The sequence below is a fragment of the Clarias gariepinus genome, chromosome 4, assembly GCF_024256425.1.
Source record: "Clarias gariepinus isolate MV-2021 ecotype Netherlands chromosome 4, CGAR_prim_01v2, whole genome shotgun sequence".
Taxonomy (NCBI): Eukaryota; Metazoa; Chordata; class Actinopteri; order Siluriformes; family Clariidae; genus Clarias; species Clarias gariepinus.
Genome location: NC_071103.1, coordinates 33475901 through 33496728, shown reverse-complemented (window position 1 = coordinate 33496728; position 20828 = coordinate 33475901). Strand labels below are relative to the sequence as shown.

The following is a 20828-nucleotide window of genomic DNA, read 5'->3' as shown; positions in this document are numbered from 1 at the left end:
ATTGTGAGAATCAGGGAAGATTTTATTTCCCAAAGAGTATTAAATGCCTTTACTCCTTTCTTTTGTGGTAAATTATGTAATTTCACTTTTTTTTTCGTGGTAAACTTCATGTGTTTACTTTTTTTGTGGTAAATTGTGTAGTTTTACTCCTTTTTTGTGGTAAACGTCATGTGTTTACTTTTTTGTGTTAAACTATGAATTTTACTTTTTTTTTGTGGTGAACAGTTCCATTAAAGATTCCCCTTTTGATAATAAATAAATAAAGAAGAACTTTATATTTCTTTCTTTTTCTTTCTTTCTTTTTTTATATGCACATCACTTACAGTAGTTCTTTTTCTCTTTCTCCTTTTTTGCTTTCCAGTTACTGTTACATAAAATCAACTGTATGTACAGACTGTATAGGGAAAGAGTAGCTCTTCAGAGTAGAATCAAGGTTAAGAAACCCTGGTAAATAAGATATTTCTGAAATCAGATTTCTGGAATTAGTTGAAAAAAATCAACTATTTAAACACCATGCATGAAAAATAATGAAATGTACTGATCAGTGACCTGTTCTTCATCATGCTTGGAGATGCTTGGTTTGAAATGTCTGATTTTGAAAAAAATAGTACTGACTTTGCTCACCTCATGGGTAGATCCACCAATGCGTTTATACCTGAAGACTGATCAAAACCAGACACCTGCGTTTGTCATGAGAGGACACTCATAAGTCATTGAGAAGGAATTAGCGACAAGTTCAGCTGCAGGTAACATATTAGAAGGCCTCTGTCATGGATTTTTCTGCATCCTGTGCCATAATACATCTTGTCTTTTTTTTTCTTTCTTTGACCCGTGGTTTTGTTTAGTCTGTCTTTTCCAACCCTTGTTGAGCAGACAGCTGGAGACCGACTGGAACGTGATCTCCTTTGAGGAGGGAATTGTTCCTTAAAGACGAATGCTCCGAAGAAGCAATCTACCAAATTCTTCCATTGCCCTGGAGTGATGGGAAACAAATGTTGGGTTGATCCTTGAGTTTCTCAGCTAGGCGTTGAAATGGAACCAGTACACACCAGACAGATAAATTACAGCTGTTTTTTTTTTAGCTTATTTTATTTGTATTTGCAAATTTACATATATGTTTTTTCTATACAAATCTGATATTTACAGTACATCCAGTAAGAATATTTTTTTACCTCTAATGAACAAATTATATCTTTTACATAATTGCACAGTTGTTTAACTACATTTACATTTAAAACAGCACAGTGTGACTACATTCACAGAGTAAACCAGCTACACAAAATAAACTATAAAATAGAAATTACTTTACTCTGATAAAGTATCAGCTGTGTTGTCACTACTAAGGACCACTTTCATGTAATCTCTTAGAAATTGAGTGCCGTATGAATGCGTCGTTTTGTGTGTGCTTGCTTTCGGCTCTGATGATTAGATGAGTCCTCCTGGATGAGCTGCGTGAGGAGGCTCTGAAGGTGCACCCTTATGCTCCGAGCTCGCTCTGCGTTTTCTCCTCCTTCTGTTTCTGCACAATCCTGCACCGCTTGCTGAAGTTCGACCTGAAGGGGGCGTCCTGCTTTATCCCCCAGGAGCGTGGGAGAGAACCATGAACGGAAGATCTTCTCACAGATCACCTGTACAGAGACAGACAGAGAGAGAGAGAAAGATGATGAAGATTTGACCAATAAGCCAAACGGAAGGCTGCAAGTGGAAACAGTCATTATGAGCGTGACCTCCTGGTCTTATTTCATGGCCCTGATCACAATCATTGGTCATATTCTTATTTCGGGTGGTTTGAAGGAGACAGGAGCAGGAGATATGCTCATCTCCTTGACCTGTCATCCTGAACGACACAAAGCCCCTATTGTTCTGAGTGGCAGGAAGGACAATAGGTTGGCAGAGGTCATCTGGTGGCGTGATAAGTGATCAGCGATGGAGAGATGGGCTCTGTCTGAGGCCTGGAGCTGGACTTGGTTTCATTTCGCTCACTCGTCTGTTAGCTGGTCTCCTTAAAAGCGGGCTTGCACTGACAACAGGTGATGATTTTGACTTTATCGTGAAAAGATGAAAGCGAAGATGTGATAAAGCTAAAATCTTGGATAAATCATTTAGATTCATTAAAATGTATATTTAATTTTTACCTAGTAATAAACAGCCAGTGTACAGAGATACTCTATAAAATATTCTGTAAATGTTCATTATTACTGTCATTGTTCTAATTAGGTTTAGTTTTCGACTTTCGCGAAATCGCCTTTGTTTCTCCTGACCACAAAGGTTTCTTTTATCAACACTGGAGTTTGGTATTTTCAGTGATGTTTATAACACATAATGACCATAGGCTCCGGGCCATTTCTTTTCAGTGTTATCACAAACTTAACATTCCGCACATTGTTCACGGTAATGCTTGAGACTACGGAATAGCTTTCCTCCTGACGGTTATTACAAAAACACCCATTTTCTGTGAAATTGCTATAGTAACTATTGTATTTTGCTCACATTGTAGAATATTATAATTATCTGTATCTATATTAAATAAATAAACAGCAACCCATATTTATGTTACTAATTCTTTACACTTACCTGAAGATTACTGTTTTTGCGTTTTGACCCACACTTGTTTCTCTTTGTGTCACATTTAGAGATGCAGTCGAAGAAATTGCAGTCGTTGTCGTTGGTGCAGTTTTGCTCAAGAATCTCCTGCATTTTGGGTTCAAAAAAGGCCATGTCCACATCTATAGCGGCAACCTGTGAAACATATGAAACATATTTTCTATTGAGCAAAAGTTCTGTACGTCTATTTATTTATTTATTATTCATTCCTGTATTTGCTTTCAGTCATCCTGATTAGACCTATTGTAGATCCTGATGTCCATATCCATAATGTATATTGAAATACATTAAATCAAAATACACCAGTGCTAAAGAAATATACTTTAGCACTTTGTGTGTGTGTATATATATATAACTATGTAAGATGGCTCAATGCTGAATACACTGTGCAGAACATTGTTGTTTACTTTTTTATACTGTAGGACTCAAACTATATTTATTAAATTAATCTTGCAACACATGTTCTGTTTAAAATAAACTTTCCAAGAACCTGCAGTTTTGGCAGCACACACTATCATAAACATACTGTAACACACATCACTGACAGAGCTCAGGTGATGAGCGATGTTATGACCGCCACAATTTGGATTTTTCCAAAAGAAATGCCACAATGTTTATTATTCAAAAAACCTTTGACATTTGCTCCACAACCTATTTAACTTTATTTAACGGTTTTTAATCCTTATGTTACACAAAAGTTCCTGTACAAATATTTTATCAAGTCAGTCTCCTGCAGCTAATTTGATTTTGTTGGATGTTTTTCAAAGCTGTATAAAACAGAAAGAAAGAAATCAGTTAAAGAGGTTTAATTTGTTTAATTTTATTAAGTCTTTAGATTTCACCAGTTTTGTGTTGTTTTAACTGAATCTTCAGCTACTGAGGGTCTTTACTTGCTCTTAAGTCCTAAGCCTTTGTGATAAACAGGATTAAACCTAAAAATAAACTTCCCCATTACATTAAAACCCTGTTTGGTTTTTTAAAAATCTTTTTGGCATTCATGAGTATAACTCGCAAGTACTAAAATGAAAAGCATTCATCAACATATCAAAAAATCTACAATTACTCTTCCCATTGGGAAAATAAATGCACACACTGAACAGGATGTTTTGCAAAGCCCATCTCAGTGTGTTTACTACAGGATGAATGGATGTGCTCCGACTTTTTTGTTGTAAATCAGAATGATTTAGTGGATCTATTTGTTACGATGGCAGCAGAGACTGTGTGTGAATCTAAATTGCGTGACCTTCCCTTGTTTGTATAAGGTTTTTATTGTTTCCTCAGAGCAGCATGCTGGCCTTAGGCGCAGCTTAATGACAGCTTTACCCAGCTTTCTGACCCGAGCCTCCTGTTATTTTCCCTGTTTACTAAATGAAATGTAAAGATACTCCTGTGCATGAAAGGAAACACAGTACCCACCGTTAAGTCCTTTCTGATGGCAAAGTTTTCCGCTTTGATATCACAAAGGTGCAGGCGATGAGAAAAGTCATTTTCGAAGTGATCCACCATGTCCAAGAAACTCAGGGCCACTTGAGGTACCATGTCTATTTCCGTCTGTGTCTGTTCTTCTCCACTTTTTGGGCTCTGAAAGAACTCCTCCAGCGAGAAGATATTCTGGTCCCAAGCATGGCCAGCAGCAAGGTATTCCACTGCATAAAAATGACCACAGGAGCCCAGCACCTTGGCCACGTGGTCCGTCAAGTCCTGCATCACACGGAGAAAGGCGTATTCCTCCTGTTGCAGCAGAGCCCAGAGCGAGCCCAGCTCAGCCCGCGAGTACGACTGGGACCTTTTTTTTAGTTTCTGGCCCCAAAGCCTCTGCAGCGTCAGGTTACTCCCAGCCTCGAGGCCTAGCAAGTTCTTAATCTGCAAAGTTGCATAAAACACCACATCCAGGGGTGAAAGCTCCTCCTCAGCCCCTACATCACCTGCAGTGTCCTGGTAGTCCAGCAGAGCCATAGCCTCATAGGAGGAGAAATTCTCAAGCTTGGACTTGAGGACAATTGGCACGCCTCGCCAGGTGGCCGCCATGACCTTCTTTCCATTCTCGTAGTAGAGGCAGCGCTTGTATTCCACACGGCTGTCAACACAAAGGTCTTCACACAGGTCACCTGTTAAGACACCCTGCTGGTAATCCTCACACTGCAACACAAAACAAGTTCAGTTTCCTCTTAAAACCAGCAACTCACTGCAGATTTTAAATGAATGTGAGGCAAAGAGTTTAAATAAAAGACTGTAACATTCAAGTCATGTTAAAATGCATATATATATGGGTTTTTTTATAAAGATTTTTTTCATTGGTAATATAGTAAACATAAGTAGTGTACTAAAGTAGCCGGTTGTCTACTAATTATACCACAAATATAACCAGGGAATCGTCTCAGATATATACTGTGCTATAAACACTATTAATAATGCATCCTGTTAACAATTTATAAATGCATTATAACCATAGCTATAAGGTAATATAATATATTATATCATGCAAGTATAGTAATATGTTTATAGCTGTGTGGTTGATGAAATATAAACATCAATTTAATTTTACAATGCATGTTCATATATAATTATATAAAAGTATATATATATATATATTTTATCTATTTCTTCTTCTTTTTCTTCATCTTCAGAGATGAACTTTATTGTATTTTTTTATGTAGTCTTGAAAAATAGTTTTCCAGGCTTTTTTTTTTTTTTTCTCTCATTTTCATTCCAGTCCAGTACCTGACCAGTTTCAGAGGAATTTTTTTTGTTTTGCTAAGCTGCAAAGTGACCTATGAATCATTCAAGCATAAAAAACATTTTAACTTAAGGCATGAACCAGTGGGAAACAGATGCAGAAGGTGACAGATGGTGCATATTAAATTTACTACTTAGAAAGTGTTACCAAATAGACATTAATGCTTTACAATAACACAACATTTATTTATTATTGTCACCGGGATCTTTTAACACATTCATGAGCATTGCAGAATCATTTATACAATTTTATACAACCTAGTTAGTTCTGACCAAGTAATTTTGGGTTGGATAAGATATGTTCCGTGGGTGAGCATAACAGCCCTTGGGTATTTACTTATACAGTAGGTAGCACTTCGCTTCACAGGTGTTATAATAATTGTTCATTACAGTAACTGCCGGTTGCTAGTCCTGTGCCAGTTGCAGCTGGCATTTGTAGAACTTTCGATTAAAGCAATATCACCCTCAAGATTGCGCTGTAGTACTGAATAGCAGCATGGTTGTAATATCTTCAACAATTCAAATGATATGTTATTAATTTGTCTTTACTAACAGGATATAATTGAAGATTTAAAATATTCTGCATAAATGATTTTCTATTTCTCTTTCTTTTTCAACTTGATTTTCTGTATATAATTTATATTAGAACTTAGAATTACATTGACTTCTTCTTAAACCGAAGTAAAAGCACGATCCCAGCTTTATTTCCTTAATTCCCAATCAAAATTAATATAGATGAAATCAATACTTCATGGAGTATGTCTTAAATTTTCAGAAATGTTCTGCCAGTGTAAACAAACTAATATTTTAAAAAGAAGCGCACAAACCATCTTGAAAAGTTTAACGATGAACTCCTTTCCTTCATGTAACGACAAAGCCATATACTACACACAGTCACCTCAGAGGTTTTGACATAAGCCATTCATAAATCATTCAGCATTCATTAATTATTCATTCATCTTCAATAAACGCCTATCCCAGGAACACTGGGCACAAGACAGGAACACACCGCGTAAGGAAAATGCACACGCATTCACATGTAGAGATAAAATATTTTGGACAACCTACTGGTGTATTTTGTAGGGTAGAAGGAAACTAGAGAACCCAGAGGGAACCCTGCATAGACACCACATGGGCATATGAATCTTTGTGTAGAAATCGGATCTGAAGTTGATCATTTTCCTACAACTGCAGTTCCTGGATTGTATCATTTGTCTTTTAATACAGAGATTTGCCAACAGTTATAAAGTTGAATTTTTTATAGTAAGACATAAGGTTGTGAAACTTCCAGGAGACATGTTAGTTCCTGTTCTTAAGTCTTTATAGCTGCGCTAAATAGTTATTTACCATCATTCAATCTCTCTCTCTCTCTCTCTCTCTCCCATACTCTCATCACATTTACTTGATACAGAACATTCCAAAGTTGATGAAAATAATTTAATTGCATTAAAAACCTTCCGCATTAAAAGAGGACGCTGGCGGTGTTCAAAAATGTGTTTTCCAAACAGTGTTTTATCAACGCTCTAAAATTAATAGAAAATTCCAAGTGGAATAATGAACAATATAATGCAGATGCTTTACAATTAGAAGAATATTGAAAAGCTGGTGTTTAATGTTGGCATCTTGCAGTGATCAACTTTTTTTTCTATCAGAGCATCGACACAAAGTTTAAGGTTTTTATTTCTTCTTTCTTCTGTAATGGTGTTGGTGAATCGTACTCTTAACACATTTATACACATTTCTGTTCCTGTGAGGTCTCTGAGATAATTCTTTATACTCAAGTAATTTCCACGGATGATTGCATCTCCTCATATCTAGCGATATTATCTCTCTTTTTCAGAATAGGTAAGTCAAGGTAAAGGTGTTGCCATGGAAACAGAGAACATGAGGTCTTTGAAAATGGAAACTGAAGAAAAGTGTTTGCTTTGCATTTCGGGTTTTTGTTTAATGATGTGTTTGATTTTTTTTTATTCACTATAAAAAAAACATCAATAACTACATCTTCCTTTTTTTTTTTTACAGCTTATCATTTTACTTCAGAATTTTTTATCTGAGTAAGGTGATATTAAAGTGCCTCAGGTTGTAGTAATTACATTAACCTGATAAAATGCAGGCATTTATACATATTTGTACTTGTGTAAAATTTTAATAACACTTGCCTTGCAATTGTGTTTTTTATCTTATTTTTTATTTTTTTTAACCCAGCTCTTAAAAACAGCTGATAAATCAGTAAAAACACTTCAAGAATTTTTATTGAAATTGTTATAAAAATATAAAATGTGGAACTCAGTAAATATGATTGTGCAATCTTTATACGAGCAGCTTTATTGAAACTGTAATCGGACCACAAAAACATGCAAGCACGCACACACGCAATTTCTTCAGCTGTACTTTTTATGCAACACAGCTTTCTAAGCATCTCAAACCCAGTGCTGTCACTAGCAATCTGCTCTGGATTTCATCTCATACAGACTGAATATGTACATTTATTGATCTATATGATGCATATTGTACAAACCCAGATCCATAATCCGACAAACAGACAACAAACAGCTCATTAGAGTGAACACATTTACACCTGTGTCGTTCACATCTCACCCCAGGCCTGTTGTGTTAAAGTAAAACATTCTCATGCACACACCCATACTGTACATCTGTTAGAATTGAAAAGTGATGCATGATTAGTGTTTCCCAGAGATTAGCTGCAAATCCTTTGCTGCCACATTCCAAAGTAAACAGCTGTCATCCCGAGTCAGCCAAGGGTCCTGGTAGCACCAATGTTAGCATATTAATGACAATATTTTTTTCTTATTAAAATGGATTATTTTTCATCCCAACAACTTGTTTGGGTTGAAAAATTTATATTTTTATATATTTTTTTAATTATATTAGATTTATATTTTGCCCTGGTTATACTGTTTAGTTCTTTATTTTGCTTAATCGGCTTGGATTTGTTTTTTTTATTCACATGCACATTTTTCCCCCTTTATACTAAGATTGCAAATCACTATAATTTATCTGCTGTGCTTGTTAAAACTAAAAGGCAATTCTTGCTTAAAAGCCTCGGTTTATTTGTGTAAGCAGTGCTGTTGTCACAGTGGTCACTAAATTACAAAGATGTTGGTCCAGTCTATACTTTATTTCTGACTCGGACTGGATGTCCGCCAATTACAACACATCCGTCCGAATTCTTGAGATTTCTTAGCCTTGCATCATATTGGTCAGCAGCTGTTTTTAGCTTCTGTGTCTGCATATAAACTTTCCCACAATTGGGTTGGATACGGTCCAACCATATCCTTGCCTTCATTGTAGTAATATTGTTTTTATTTATTTACGTTCAGGATATAACACATAGTCACAATGTTGGCTTTGGTTTAAAATGACTGACTGCCCGCTGAAGTTTTGGACTGTTTTCCGGGCATTCATACTAAGTGTATTTACAGTACATGCATCACAACTTTAATTACATGCTACTGTATAGAAACAGCGTCATATTGTTACGTATGAACAGACTGGTAAGTCCATAAGACAGGATGTGTGGTACGACTTTCCAGACAGCATTGAACAAACACCAGTTCCAGGAAGAAAAGAGGTTTTCACAGCTGAAAACGGTTTTATACAGACAAACATAATTATCTCACAGACTATTGAACAATACGTAGTCCTGCTGTGGTCACAGAAAACAGCTCAATGTGGAAATTGATTACACTGAACACGGTGGTTAAGCAGATTTGCCTTGGCTTGATGGTGTGTTACTCTAAAAAACAAACCCGGCACTAATTTGAAGTACGGACTGACCTTGGTGTTTTGTTTTTTGTTTTTGCTAAAGCAGTGTGCTTCGTGTTCCTGTTTATAACATAACAACAGAAGACGTCTCATTTTTTACTCGTCTGGAAAAACCTTAGAAACATTAACATATGCATAAATACACGAAAAATACTTCTATGTGATATAAGCTCATTTGTCTGGAGGTAAATTATTCCTGAGTAATAAATCTTATACCGCTAAACTAATAATTTTTGGTAATGTAGTCTTCACTTAAATTGCAAATGTAACTCAAATATGTGGATTTGGTACTGGTTGTAACCATGGCAACGAAAGAAGTAGTTGTTTTGTTTAGTTTTTGAACTTTTTATGAATTTGCTGTTTAATTATGAAATAGCACTGAAAGAAAAATAGTACTCATAAATTCTAATTCCACAGACCACGAACCTCTCGCCCCCGGCATGCCAAATATATATATATATATATATATATATATATATGTGTGTGTGTGTGTGTGTGTGTGTGTGTGTGTGTGTGCAGCACCATGGACTTCACTATTGCGGCATTCTGGATAATAGATGACTAAGACCATACACAAAAACCTGTACATGAATGAGAAAATTATTATTCTTTTTAAACCCTGTAGTCCTTTATATATTAATGATAACTGTTAATACTGATGAGTATTAACAATTGTGTTATATATAAATAGAGAGAGAGAGAGAGAGAGTTACCATAGTTTAGTAGTAGTATAAATATTATAGTGTAATACACTTCACATATCCGTTTCCATTTAATGTAAGAATAGGACTTTTTGTTTTGTACCACAAATATAGGATTCAATTTTATTCGAATGGAAGTGTTTTAATCATGAATTAATATCCAGGGCCATATCTATTAGCAGATCTGGCGAAAAAAAATCTATTTATCGTTTAAACCCTGTAGTCTTAAATACATTACTGATAACTGTATTATTAACAATTGTGTGCACAAACATCCATTATATAAATAATGAATTAGTGAGTCAGGTTGTACCCGAGGCTACAAAAACAAAAAAAGCCGTTTTGTTTATTACACAATAATACATAATGTATATATCCAGATCTTTTAATAATGATACATTAAGTGGTATTTTTTTGTCCCGTTTTAGGACTGTCCTCATTACCTGTCTACGCTTTATCACTGTGTTAGAGCGTACATAGGTAAAAGCAGCCGAGGCTGTGCGTGCTGAACAGCATTAACGGCACGGTTAAGGCAAGGCAAGAGTCTTACGGCTATTTCATTAATGCACCCTGAGAACGACCTGGTGATTAAATGACAGGTGCGACTACTTACATTTAAACAATTACTGACCTCAGCTTCTCCCACTCCATTTGGTTTATATTTGCCTATACTGAAGAAGGCTGATTAGAAAGGTGTTTCACTTAATAAATGAGGAGGATGTTACCTTAACCTGGCTCTCCAGTCACCACTTAGTAAATTAAGCGTTTAAAAAAAATATATAATTAAAAAATGCAACGAAGAGTTAAGTACTTAGCAACGGATGTCCTTTTGACCTGCTTTCAGTTAATAATAATGGAAATTCTTTAAAACTTTGCTAAAAACAAACTTGTCTTGAAGATGAAAATGTCCATTGTTATCTGAAGCAAATTAAAAGGAGAAACATTAACCTTTTTCTCATCTTTAAACCAGATTAGAGAACGTTATAAATGATTATTTCTTTTGTGTTTTAGCCGAAAGACATCATGCCAAAGAAAGTACGTGCGTGGGTGGAATGAAAGAGAAATGAATTGGAACTTCATTTGATTCTTAGTAGAAAAATTAAGGCTCTCATTAATTAAGTTAAAAAGAATAATAATAAACTTTTGTGACACTTATTTGCCGTAGATAAAGCAAAATAATAACAAAATAAAGCTTTTTCAGTTAAACCCACCCTTACAAATTTGGCAAATGTGTGTGCAGTGTAATTAGTTTTTACATTTGAGAATAAAAGCCAGTCATAAATAGTGTACGCTCTGCTTCTCAGCGGAACGAAGCGTTCTTTAAAAGTCTGCAAGCTATTTTACGAAGCGACGATTAAAATGTTTGAGGCATAATTAAAGATAAGTGTTTGCTATTTTAATTAAGAAGTTTTAAGCATGCCTCGCTTTCCAAATGAATATTAATCCTCTTTATGATCTGATAAGGCAAGCGCATTGTCCCAACGTTGCACTTTTTTGTTTACGACTCGAAAGGCGAAGTTCCCAACAGACTTGTTACGTGCTGAAACAAGCTGAGCTCAACTTGTGTCTCGCACCGGCCCCTCTCAGCATGTTTCCGCATCGCAAGATCTGCTTGATTTCACCTCGGTGAACCATGGCAATATTTTGACAATGCCTTTATTGTGTGTCACATACCACGTCGCTTTTTTTCCTTCTCTGTCACAGATGTGGTCTTTAGAACTCTTTTAGGTAGGATCAGGTTTATGTGTTTTATTTTTAAAAAAGACATTATTTAGGAAATGGACTGAATATTGTATATTGGAGTGTAAAACTTAAAGTGCTGCAGTAATTCTGCTGTACAATACGATTGTGTGTGGCCTGTTTGGAGCTTGTGGTTGTGTGTAGCATTAAACATTCATTTGGGTGTCTATGGAAAATGTGGCTTTATCATAATTATACACACACACACACACACACATATATATACACAAGTTATTGTTCATTTCTCATCACATCAGATCTATTATAATTCATTAATTCAGCCTCGCTTGGGATAAGGTATAGCAAATCATAAATCAGCCAGTGGTGTATCGTTTACGCCCCTCCAGACTGATAGACAGATAGTTGCTGCTTAGCTTCTACACTCGGTCTTTAATTAGAAGAGTTTGGCATAGTGCAGAATTCCTTTGCTGGCTCCTGCTGAGCCGCGGAGACATTTTTGCCCTCGGGGGAATTAGATGTGGAACGGCGCTGAATGCAATAGCAAAGAATGCATCTTGAAACCTCTAACCACAAGGTTTGATTAATGTCTTATTAAAACTCCAGACTCTCATTTAACGCATGTAACAGGTGGATCACACTGAGATTAAAAGAATTGTAGCAGTATAAGCATATTTAGGTTTTGTTGTTGTTGTTGTTGTTGTTGGAATAAACCTGTTGTTCCATTTATTCCTAATAGCTAGGTACATTTCAATTAAGTTTAATCACTGCATGATATCATTATAAGTGTGTGATGTATCATCGTAACCATGTAGTAGTTTGAGTTTCTCTACGTATCAGTGGATAAAAATGAGTACTCTTGGATATCTCCTTAAAACTGTGTCCAAACTTTCACTTTCTCTGATACGCTGGAACTTTGTTGCCGTTACTTCACCTCTGAAATCTAATTTCGGCGTGGAAATTGAATCATGTGAATATATTATGCTCCGTGTCACAGTATTCCAGAAAGAGTTCAGAGGTCGAAAAAATTTGCATCGAGACTAATTTGACACAGCGGTTCTGAGAAAGCTTTAAGAGTCCTGTTGATGTTAAGTAACAAATCCCTGCCTGAAGCTTGGAGCTAATATAAGTCATAAATCACAGGCTGACAGATTAAGCCTTTGCAGTGCCATGTTTGTTATTCATTTGAACATTTATCAGGTTTACTGAAGGTGAACCCCGAATTAAAATAAATGCATGAACCGCAGCGAGTCCACACTGCTGTCATTTTTTTCCCCCCACTTTGTTTTACCGTTTAATGTTTTATACCCTGTGAATAAGTGTGACAGGCTGCTGAAACAGCTACGCTACATGTCGGACTATAAATAATCAACACTCTGCCGTAGTAGATTCACTTTGTGTAAGATAAACATATAGTTCTGGCAGTCGTCCCTAAATATGAGCATTCGAGTCTCACGCTACAAAAAACATTTCGAAATCTTGCATCTTTGTTTATGCGGATCTGTCAAATGCCAAATTTGATGTTTTGGATGCTATGTAAGCCTACGTAGATCATGAGTCGAAACTTTGTAACCTCCCTGATAAAGAACGCAGAAGTACACAGTAAACTTGACAGGTGATCCCAAGCTGCCATGGTGACCTACCAGTCTTTGGAGGATCCTCCTGCTCTTATCATCCGTGCAGAAGTCGGAAAACATGGTGGTGTGCACGAAGAGCAGGCCACTGAGAAACAGCCATGAGGCAAGCCAGAGCAGGAGGAAGACTACTGCATTCCTGCGACGAACTCTCGCCCTGAGCCACCGCAGCCCGAGACCTCCACGGCCCAAACCCGTGGCCCGGCACACGGCCCGGAACATCAGCCACGCGCAGTACCCGCTTCAGCTTCCTGTGTGTTTTAGTGCTCCTCCTGCGGGCATCTGTGGTGGTCTCGGTAGTATGTTGAAGGCTTGGCGTCCTGCTGGTGCTCCTCCTGCAGGAGGTCTGAGTGTGTGTGTTCTCCTCTGCTGCTCCTCCTCTCAGCTCGGGGGTTCTCCATACTGCCCTGGAGATCTTCTCAAGTGTTGCTCCTCAGCTTCTTTCCTACTGGATTGGTACTGGGTGAGACTGGCAGTGCCATGAAAAGCTTCTTGTTCCCAAGTGGAGTCGTACTCTCTGCTCCTGTCTTACTCTTTTACATTTCTTCTTCATACCCACAACCCCTCTCCCTCATCACTATTCTCACTGTTTCTCACCCTCTCTCTCCTGTGTCTTTCAGTTCTCTCGTTCTCTCTCAGCCTCTTTCAATCTCACCCTCATACTATACTCCACCTTTTTTCTTTCTCCCTCTCTCACTCCCTCTCCCTCACTCTCTCTCTCTCTCTCTGTTTCGCAGATGCCCGCCCCTTTCTTGAGGACTTGCCTCCTTTGGGTTGCTTTCTTCCTGTTTCCACGGCAGCCAGGCCTTCTCAGCAGGCACACTGTCTCTCAGCTGTGGTGTTCAGTGCCTTCTGCCAACCTCGTTCCTATGCCATGCATACAACACACTGTTCCACAGAGCGGTGAACGCAGCACTGTTTTATCACCTGCTCAGCATGCACACTCTCAAACACTTGATCGGTTCTAACCAGGTTATAGATCTGAAGCACAACCAATTGCTTACTGCAGCTGCAGTCATTTTTGTCATTGTTTATCCAAGTTGCTGAATACTTGATTCAGAAAGCATTTCTTCGCAGTCATGAAACGAAACTTGAGATTTGATTTGCAGCGACTGGATAAACGACGCCGCTTGTGTTTTGTTCTCCTGATGAGCCGAGCCCCTCGTGTGCCTCCGTCTGACTGTCGTTATCTGTTGTGTTGGAGAGACAGCAAGTGCTTAGAATTCTTAATCACTCCTTCATAAGAGAGGAGGAAGCCCGGCCGTACAACACCAGCTAACATTCGTCCCTGTTTTCGTAACTAAATGCCTCACTTTATGTTAATTACCACTTTTTCCTGTGCTCTGTGGCACTCCGGTCTCCAAACTCATTAATTCATCCTGCAAATCAGAGAATCTATTGAGATCTCCTCCGCCTTGTACCACTTCTTAATGTGCATCTCTAATGCTCAGGGTGTAGGCTACAACCATTAACCTGTTCTTCATAAAATGCAAGACAAATTACTAACCTACAGTATATGTTGAAATTAACCTTTTGTGATCACATTTGCATTATTTTTGCATTTTCCCCCATTCCCATTTACTTTTCCCACAACAGAAGCACATTCCGAATCTCGGAGGGTGAATCATCCAGACTTTGGCGCCCCTCAGAGGTGTGGCTCGGTGTTCACACCAGGTCATGTTTCTACAAAAATCCTACAATCAATTTACTAAATTGATGTTCTACAATTAATTTACTAAATTCAAATTCAAATTTTAATCGTCACATACACAGTCATACACAGTACGATATGCAGTGAAATGTTTAAACAACCGCCCGTGACCTTAACAATAAAAGATTAAATTTTAATTTTAATTTATTAAAAATATAGAAAATTAATTTAGTTAAGATAAGTAAAAAAAAATATCCATAGAAGGTAAGACAAAATAAACAATATAAGAAAAATATAAGAAAACCTATCTGTACAAATATAGAAAAATATAGTATAAACTTAGTATAGAGATAAAGTGGGATTTAAATATAAATGCCTGTTGGGGTGAAAATATGCACGAAAGTGTCCTATAATATATATATATATATATATATATATATATATATATATATATATATATATATATATACTCAGCAAAAAAAATACAAAAAACTTTACAGATCTTCATTGTAAAGGGTTTAAACAATGTTTTCCATGCATGTTCAATTAACCATAATCAATTAATTAACATGCACCTGTGGAATGGTCGTTAAACCCTTAACAGCTTACAGAAAGTAAGCAAAGGTCACAGTTCTAAAAACGCAGGACACTAAAGATACTTGTCCACCGACTGTGAAAAACACCCAAAAGAAAGATGCCCAGGGTCCCTGCTCATCTGCGTGAACGTGCATTAGGCATGCTGCAGGGAGGCATGAGGACTGCTGATGTGGCTAGGGCGATAAATCGCCATGTCCGCACTGTGAGACGCCTAAGACGGCGCTACAGGGAGACAGGAAGGACAGCTGATCATCCTCGCAGTGGAAGACCACGTGTAACAACACCTGCACAGGATCGGTACATCCGAATATCACACCTGCGTGACAGGTACAGGATGACCACAACAACTGCCCGAGTCACACCAGGAACACACAATCCCTCCATCAGTGCTCAGACTGTCCGCAATAGGCAGTCCATGAGGAGGAGATGCACTGCAGTACTTCAAGCAGCTGGTGGCCACACCAGATACTGACTGGTACTTTTGATTTTGAGCCTCCCTTCATTTAGGGACACATTGTGAAACATTTTTAGTTTATATCTTATAGTGTTGACTCTTTTAGTGTTCTTACAAATATTTACACATTAAGTTTACTGAAAGTAAAAACAGTTAAAAGTCAGAGGACGTTTCTTTATATATACCTCATGTCCTGGGATAGGCTCTAGGCTTCCCATGACTCCGTGTCACTGATTAGTGAACACATTAACCAAAAATCATTAAGCATTAGGCAAAACACATCCTCGTCTGATTGACCTTAAATATGATACAAGCATGTAAACAAGATTAACAGGCACGTATAGTTCTACAAAATAAATCTAGTACTGTTTTAGTTGTCTTTCAGGAAGCTATTTTGGAAAACTTGTATTTATTTATTTATTTATTTATTTATTTATCATTAATGTATTTATTCCCTTTCTGTTGATTCTAGTTCTTTCTTAAGGAAAGAGCCCCAATTCCCCATTTCTCAATCTAACTGTGAGATATAATCATCCTCAGCAGGTCCTTCAACATCCATTAGGTCTTCATCCAGCAGGATGTGCTGGAAACCCCTCTTACCAAACCCCCAAGTCCACCTCACATGGCTTGTCTTGCCTTAAGAAGAAACAGTTCTAATCTAAAGCTCTCTCCCCAGGTAGTCAAGCTCCTCACCCTGTAACAAAGAGTAATCCCAGATCCCCTGCTAGGCAACCTTATTTTCACTACCTGTACCTTTTTCTTTCTGTCACTGCTCACAGTACACAACCTCACACACTCTTTTCCATCAATCATCGAAAAGATCCCAAGATACAGTACATACACTCTAAAAAATAAAACTGTGCTGTACTCAATTTCTTTGGGTGAAACATTTTTACACTAAATATATAGTTTTATATCATGTAAAATATACTTTATGAATTGAGTACAAGTCAGTAAAAAAATAAGTAGACCTGAATAACTATATTTAGTACAATGATGTACAAAATTGAGTAAATGTAATGTAACTTACACGCTATAAAGTTGTGCATGCATGCAGAGTCATCATTTCAGTAACTTGTGTTAGCTGCTTAATTACCAGGATTTGTAAGGAGTATTCCAGGTGCTTCATGTCCATTCTCACATCCTCGCCCTCTTGTCTATGATGTTACTCCAGACATCCCATCAGCACTTGCACAGGGCAATTTAATCAATTATTTAAGTTTTTGTTGTTAAACATAAAGAATATTGAGTTGGAATGAGTGATAATTGTAGTTCTTGAAACTAATCAGTATAATTACTCCATTGGCAAATATTTTGAGTGCATGTTAAAAATATAATTCAGTTAGTCAAATGCTATTTTATATTTGTGAAATAAACTTAAATTATAGTGTAAATTTAAGACATAATGAATAGTTGTTTTTTAGACATTTATTTTTATTTGTCTAACTCAAACAATCATGTATGTGATTTTTAAAGATCTTATCAAGGTAACAGAACCTTTTTATTACTGTAAAATTTATAAGGCCACAGAATCATTTTTTAGAGTGTAGATTCCTCTATTTGACATAAATATAATAAATAAAGGGTAACGTAGTAGACACACACACACAACCACTGTGACATCGATTACCCTATACTGATTCATCTTCTTACTAAATATAAGAACCTGGATCTTTTTTTTTACTCCCCTTGCATCTACTTTTCTTAATGTCTTTCTGCTCTACAACAACATTAAATACTGTACCCAGTATTACACAAAATAGTATATGAGCAAGGATTTAAAGTTTGAAAACACTGCCATCTGGTGGTCACAAGGCCTTGATACAGATTAAACCTTATAATCATGTTGCAAAATGAAAGGATTCTACTATGTTCAATTGAAAATGCTTAAAACATATTTCCTCATTTAGCACAAATCTCAGTCAAGCCAGAACCTTTTCATTTTTGAGCTGAAGCTACAAGGCTAATGTAGCTAATGAGGTTGTGGACTCTCCAGGAACCATTACCTTATTGTGGTGGTAAGGTTTGCGTGCCCTTATGAACGTGGGAGCTGTGTTGTCTGAAGCCATGTGATCCTGGTAGGGACTCCCAAGGCAAATTGGTCTCAGGCGAGGGGCCAGACTAAGAAGGGTTTGAATTAAAACCCATGAAAAAAAGAGGAAGGAGAACTGTGACCCTGCCCAGAGAAAGCCTGGGGCCCATGTCTGGGACTAGGCCTGGACAGAGGGCCCATCAGCAAGCGCCTGGTGGCTGGGTCTGCCCATATCATAAGCCCACCACCTGCAAGAGGAACTGATGAGGTCAGGTGAGGTGCTATTTGGGTGGACATGGACTATCACTTCTCTGTGAGGGAAGGAGGTGGAACTTGTGTGGGAGGTGGAGCGTTACCTGGACAGAGGTTGGACTTTGTTCTTTTCCGGAGTTGCCCAGGGTGTGAGACGCCAGGCAAGTGTGAGGATACTCACGAGTCCACAGTGTATATATTCACAATACACTGTACATTCTAAATAAACATTTCCCCTTTATTTATTAGCTATCCTGATCTTATATCCAATCCTATCTAAAGGGTGTATTCTGGTCCATGCCCAGTATTCCTGGAACAGATCCTGACCAGGATAAAGTGTTTACTGGATTTGAATGAATAAGCAGTTGATTCATTTGGCTGCTATTTATATCCAGAGTGACTTACAAACAAGTCAAAATACTTTTTAATCCAATGATAGAACTAAGCAACTGTGCTGTTCTGGTAGAACACACAAATTTATATTCACATCACATCACATGAACCATTGCACTAGAACTGGTTTAAAGAAGGCTTTGGTGGAATCAGTTGGGCTCATAAATCCTAGTGCAATTTTTTTTTGTAAATTAGTGATTGTTGATTATATGATGTCTTTTGATTGTATGAGTTCTGTTACAGGAAAATAATTTAAAATGTTTTATGATTTGCCACCAGGAATTAAGAGTTAGTTACCAACTTCAAAGTTTTTTTCCTTGTATCAAATCAAATGTGTTTATTCTCTTTACAACACAAATTTGTCAATGTGTAGTATTTTATTATTTTTTTAAAGAAAGACTGTTGATATTTATCTAGCTATAAGCAAAGTTGATGTTGTGGAGCGTTCAGTTCAAGGAAACACGTCGCTTCCCTAAATTGTCACATGTTAGAGCTGCTATAAGACCATTTACTTACCAGCCTCTCTTTTTCCCCTCTCTTTATAATATAAATAATTAGAAAATATACTAAATTAATGTAATTAATAAATGTAATTTTAAAAATGCTTGAAGTTTTACTTGGTATGTTTTTATGGAATTTATGAAAGGAGGCTCCAGTTTCAGTGGTTTAAAATGTAAAATATACTGTATGAAAGCATATTGGCATCATAATAATTTTAATCATATCTATTATTAAAATATAAATTACAATTTAATCATTTTTAAATTGAAATACTACTGAAAAGTAACATCTTTGAATTTTTATGCACTTTATGTGAATTTCACATTTAAAAAAATCTCTGCAGAGCATTTTAACCAGTGAAATTTCAAAGCCTTGATTTCAATATACATTTAATTTAATATTCTTAATTGATGCTTCCGTAGTAATAATTCAGGGCAGGATGCTTAGTGATTTCTTAGAATCACAAGATGCATTCTTTGTCACATCTCCAATTAAACTATTTTTTTCTTTGTTGTTAGATTAAAGCACATCCTCTTTGAAACAGTTTAGTGCTGTAGAAACAGATCATGGCATGCGTTCTCCATGTGAGTTAGTGGTTACTACGGAAACAATAAAAGATTAGAATGAGTGCTTTAACATGAGCCTAATATTACCCGAGCTGCTGTTACAGACACACAAACCATTCAGATTTAAGACTTGCTTTAGGAAGTCCTGGTGTAATTAAATATATTTATTCAAGATAACCCAACAGTAATACACCATCAGTCCAACAGAGGGCACCAAATCAGAAGCACTTCATGTGCCCAGTAGAACTACAGTAAATTCACTGTAATGGACCGGGGCCTTATTAGGTAATATGTTTGCAACTGCAGTTGAGGCCATAAAGGGGAGCTGGGTTTTGTGTGTGTGTGTGTGTGTGTGTGTGTGTGTGTGTGTGTTTCAGCTCTGGGAACAAAAGAGTAGGAAAAATCCTACACACTCTTCTTTTACTACTGCTTATTATGATTAAGTGAATTCATAGGAAGACTTGATATGTCTCTGAAAGTGTGTGTACACTATTTATATATTTGAATACAAATGCCTATTGGTCAATATATGCGGTAGGAGTTTATGTTTTGTATTTAAAATGATTTCACTCAAAAATGATACATTTTGCCTCTTTTTCATGGTGAATATAAGACAAGTTGCTTTAGGATTTTATATCTTCTATTTGTTTATTCTTTGTGATTTTATATAAATAACACTAACACGCTTTAAAATATTGCGTATACATCCAGACATTGGCCTGTACAGTGGGTTACTTCAAAAGCCTGTAAACATTTTTCAACTTTTCAACTCTTTGCTCTGTTCCATAAGTGAAAATATTCACTAAACAACGCTACAAATCAAAAGATGACATGACTTAAAGAAGCAGCACTGCCGTCTTATTCGATCTCTTCCTCTTTCTGATTTTCTGACACACTTTAAGCTTGGGGAAAAAAGAAAAGTTTAAACATTGTAAAGAAAAAGGTTACACAGTGTAACAACCCTGGAAGTGTACTACACTGGTCATTTCCTGTTTGAACCCCAGTGTGTGTTTTAGGATCTGGTGTTTTTCAGTGTGAGTATGATTCATTAGAGCACATCTGCACATCTAGAGTGCTGTGTTATAAACAGATCTGGATAAGCAATAGTAAGTTCTGGATAAGAACCCAGTGTGATCCCCTGCCAACATACCCTCTCACTGCTCTCTGCCTGTACACAGAGGTATATTTCATATTATAGTGTATAAATGTATGAAAGTGTAAGA

At 36.8% G+C, this 20828-nt stretch overlaps 1 protein-coding gene across 1 annotated transcript; it reads right to left on the bottom strand.

Moving 5' to 3' along the window:
* Positions 1-1102: 1102 nt before the first annotated feature.
* dipk1c (divergent protein kinase domain 1C) lies at positions 1103-13769 on the bottom strand. Its single transcript, XM_053493694.1, has 4 exons — positions 13169-13769; positions 4021-4743; positions 2575-2739; positions 1103-1628 (listed from the first exon to the last, which is right to left on the bottom strand). The coding sequence occupies exons 1-4, from the start codon at positions 13379-13381 to the stop codon at positions 1365-1367; spliced, it is 1365 nt and encodes a 454-aa protein (XP_053349669.1). The 5' UTR covers positions 13382-13769; the 3' UTR covers positions 1103-1364.
* Between the last annotated feature and the right edge of the window lie 7059 nt (positions 13770-20828).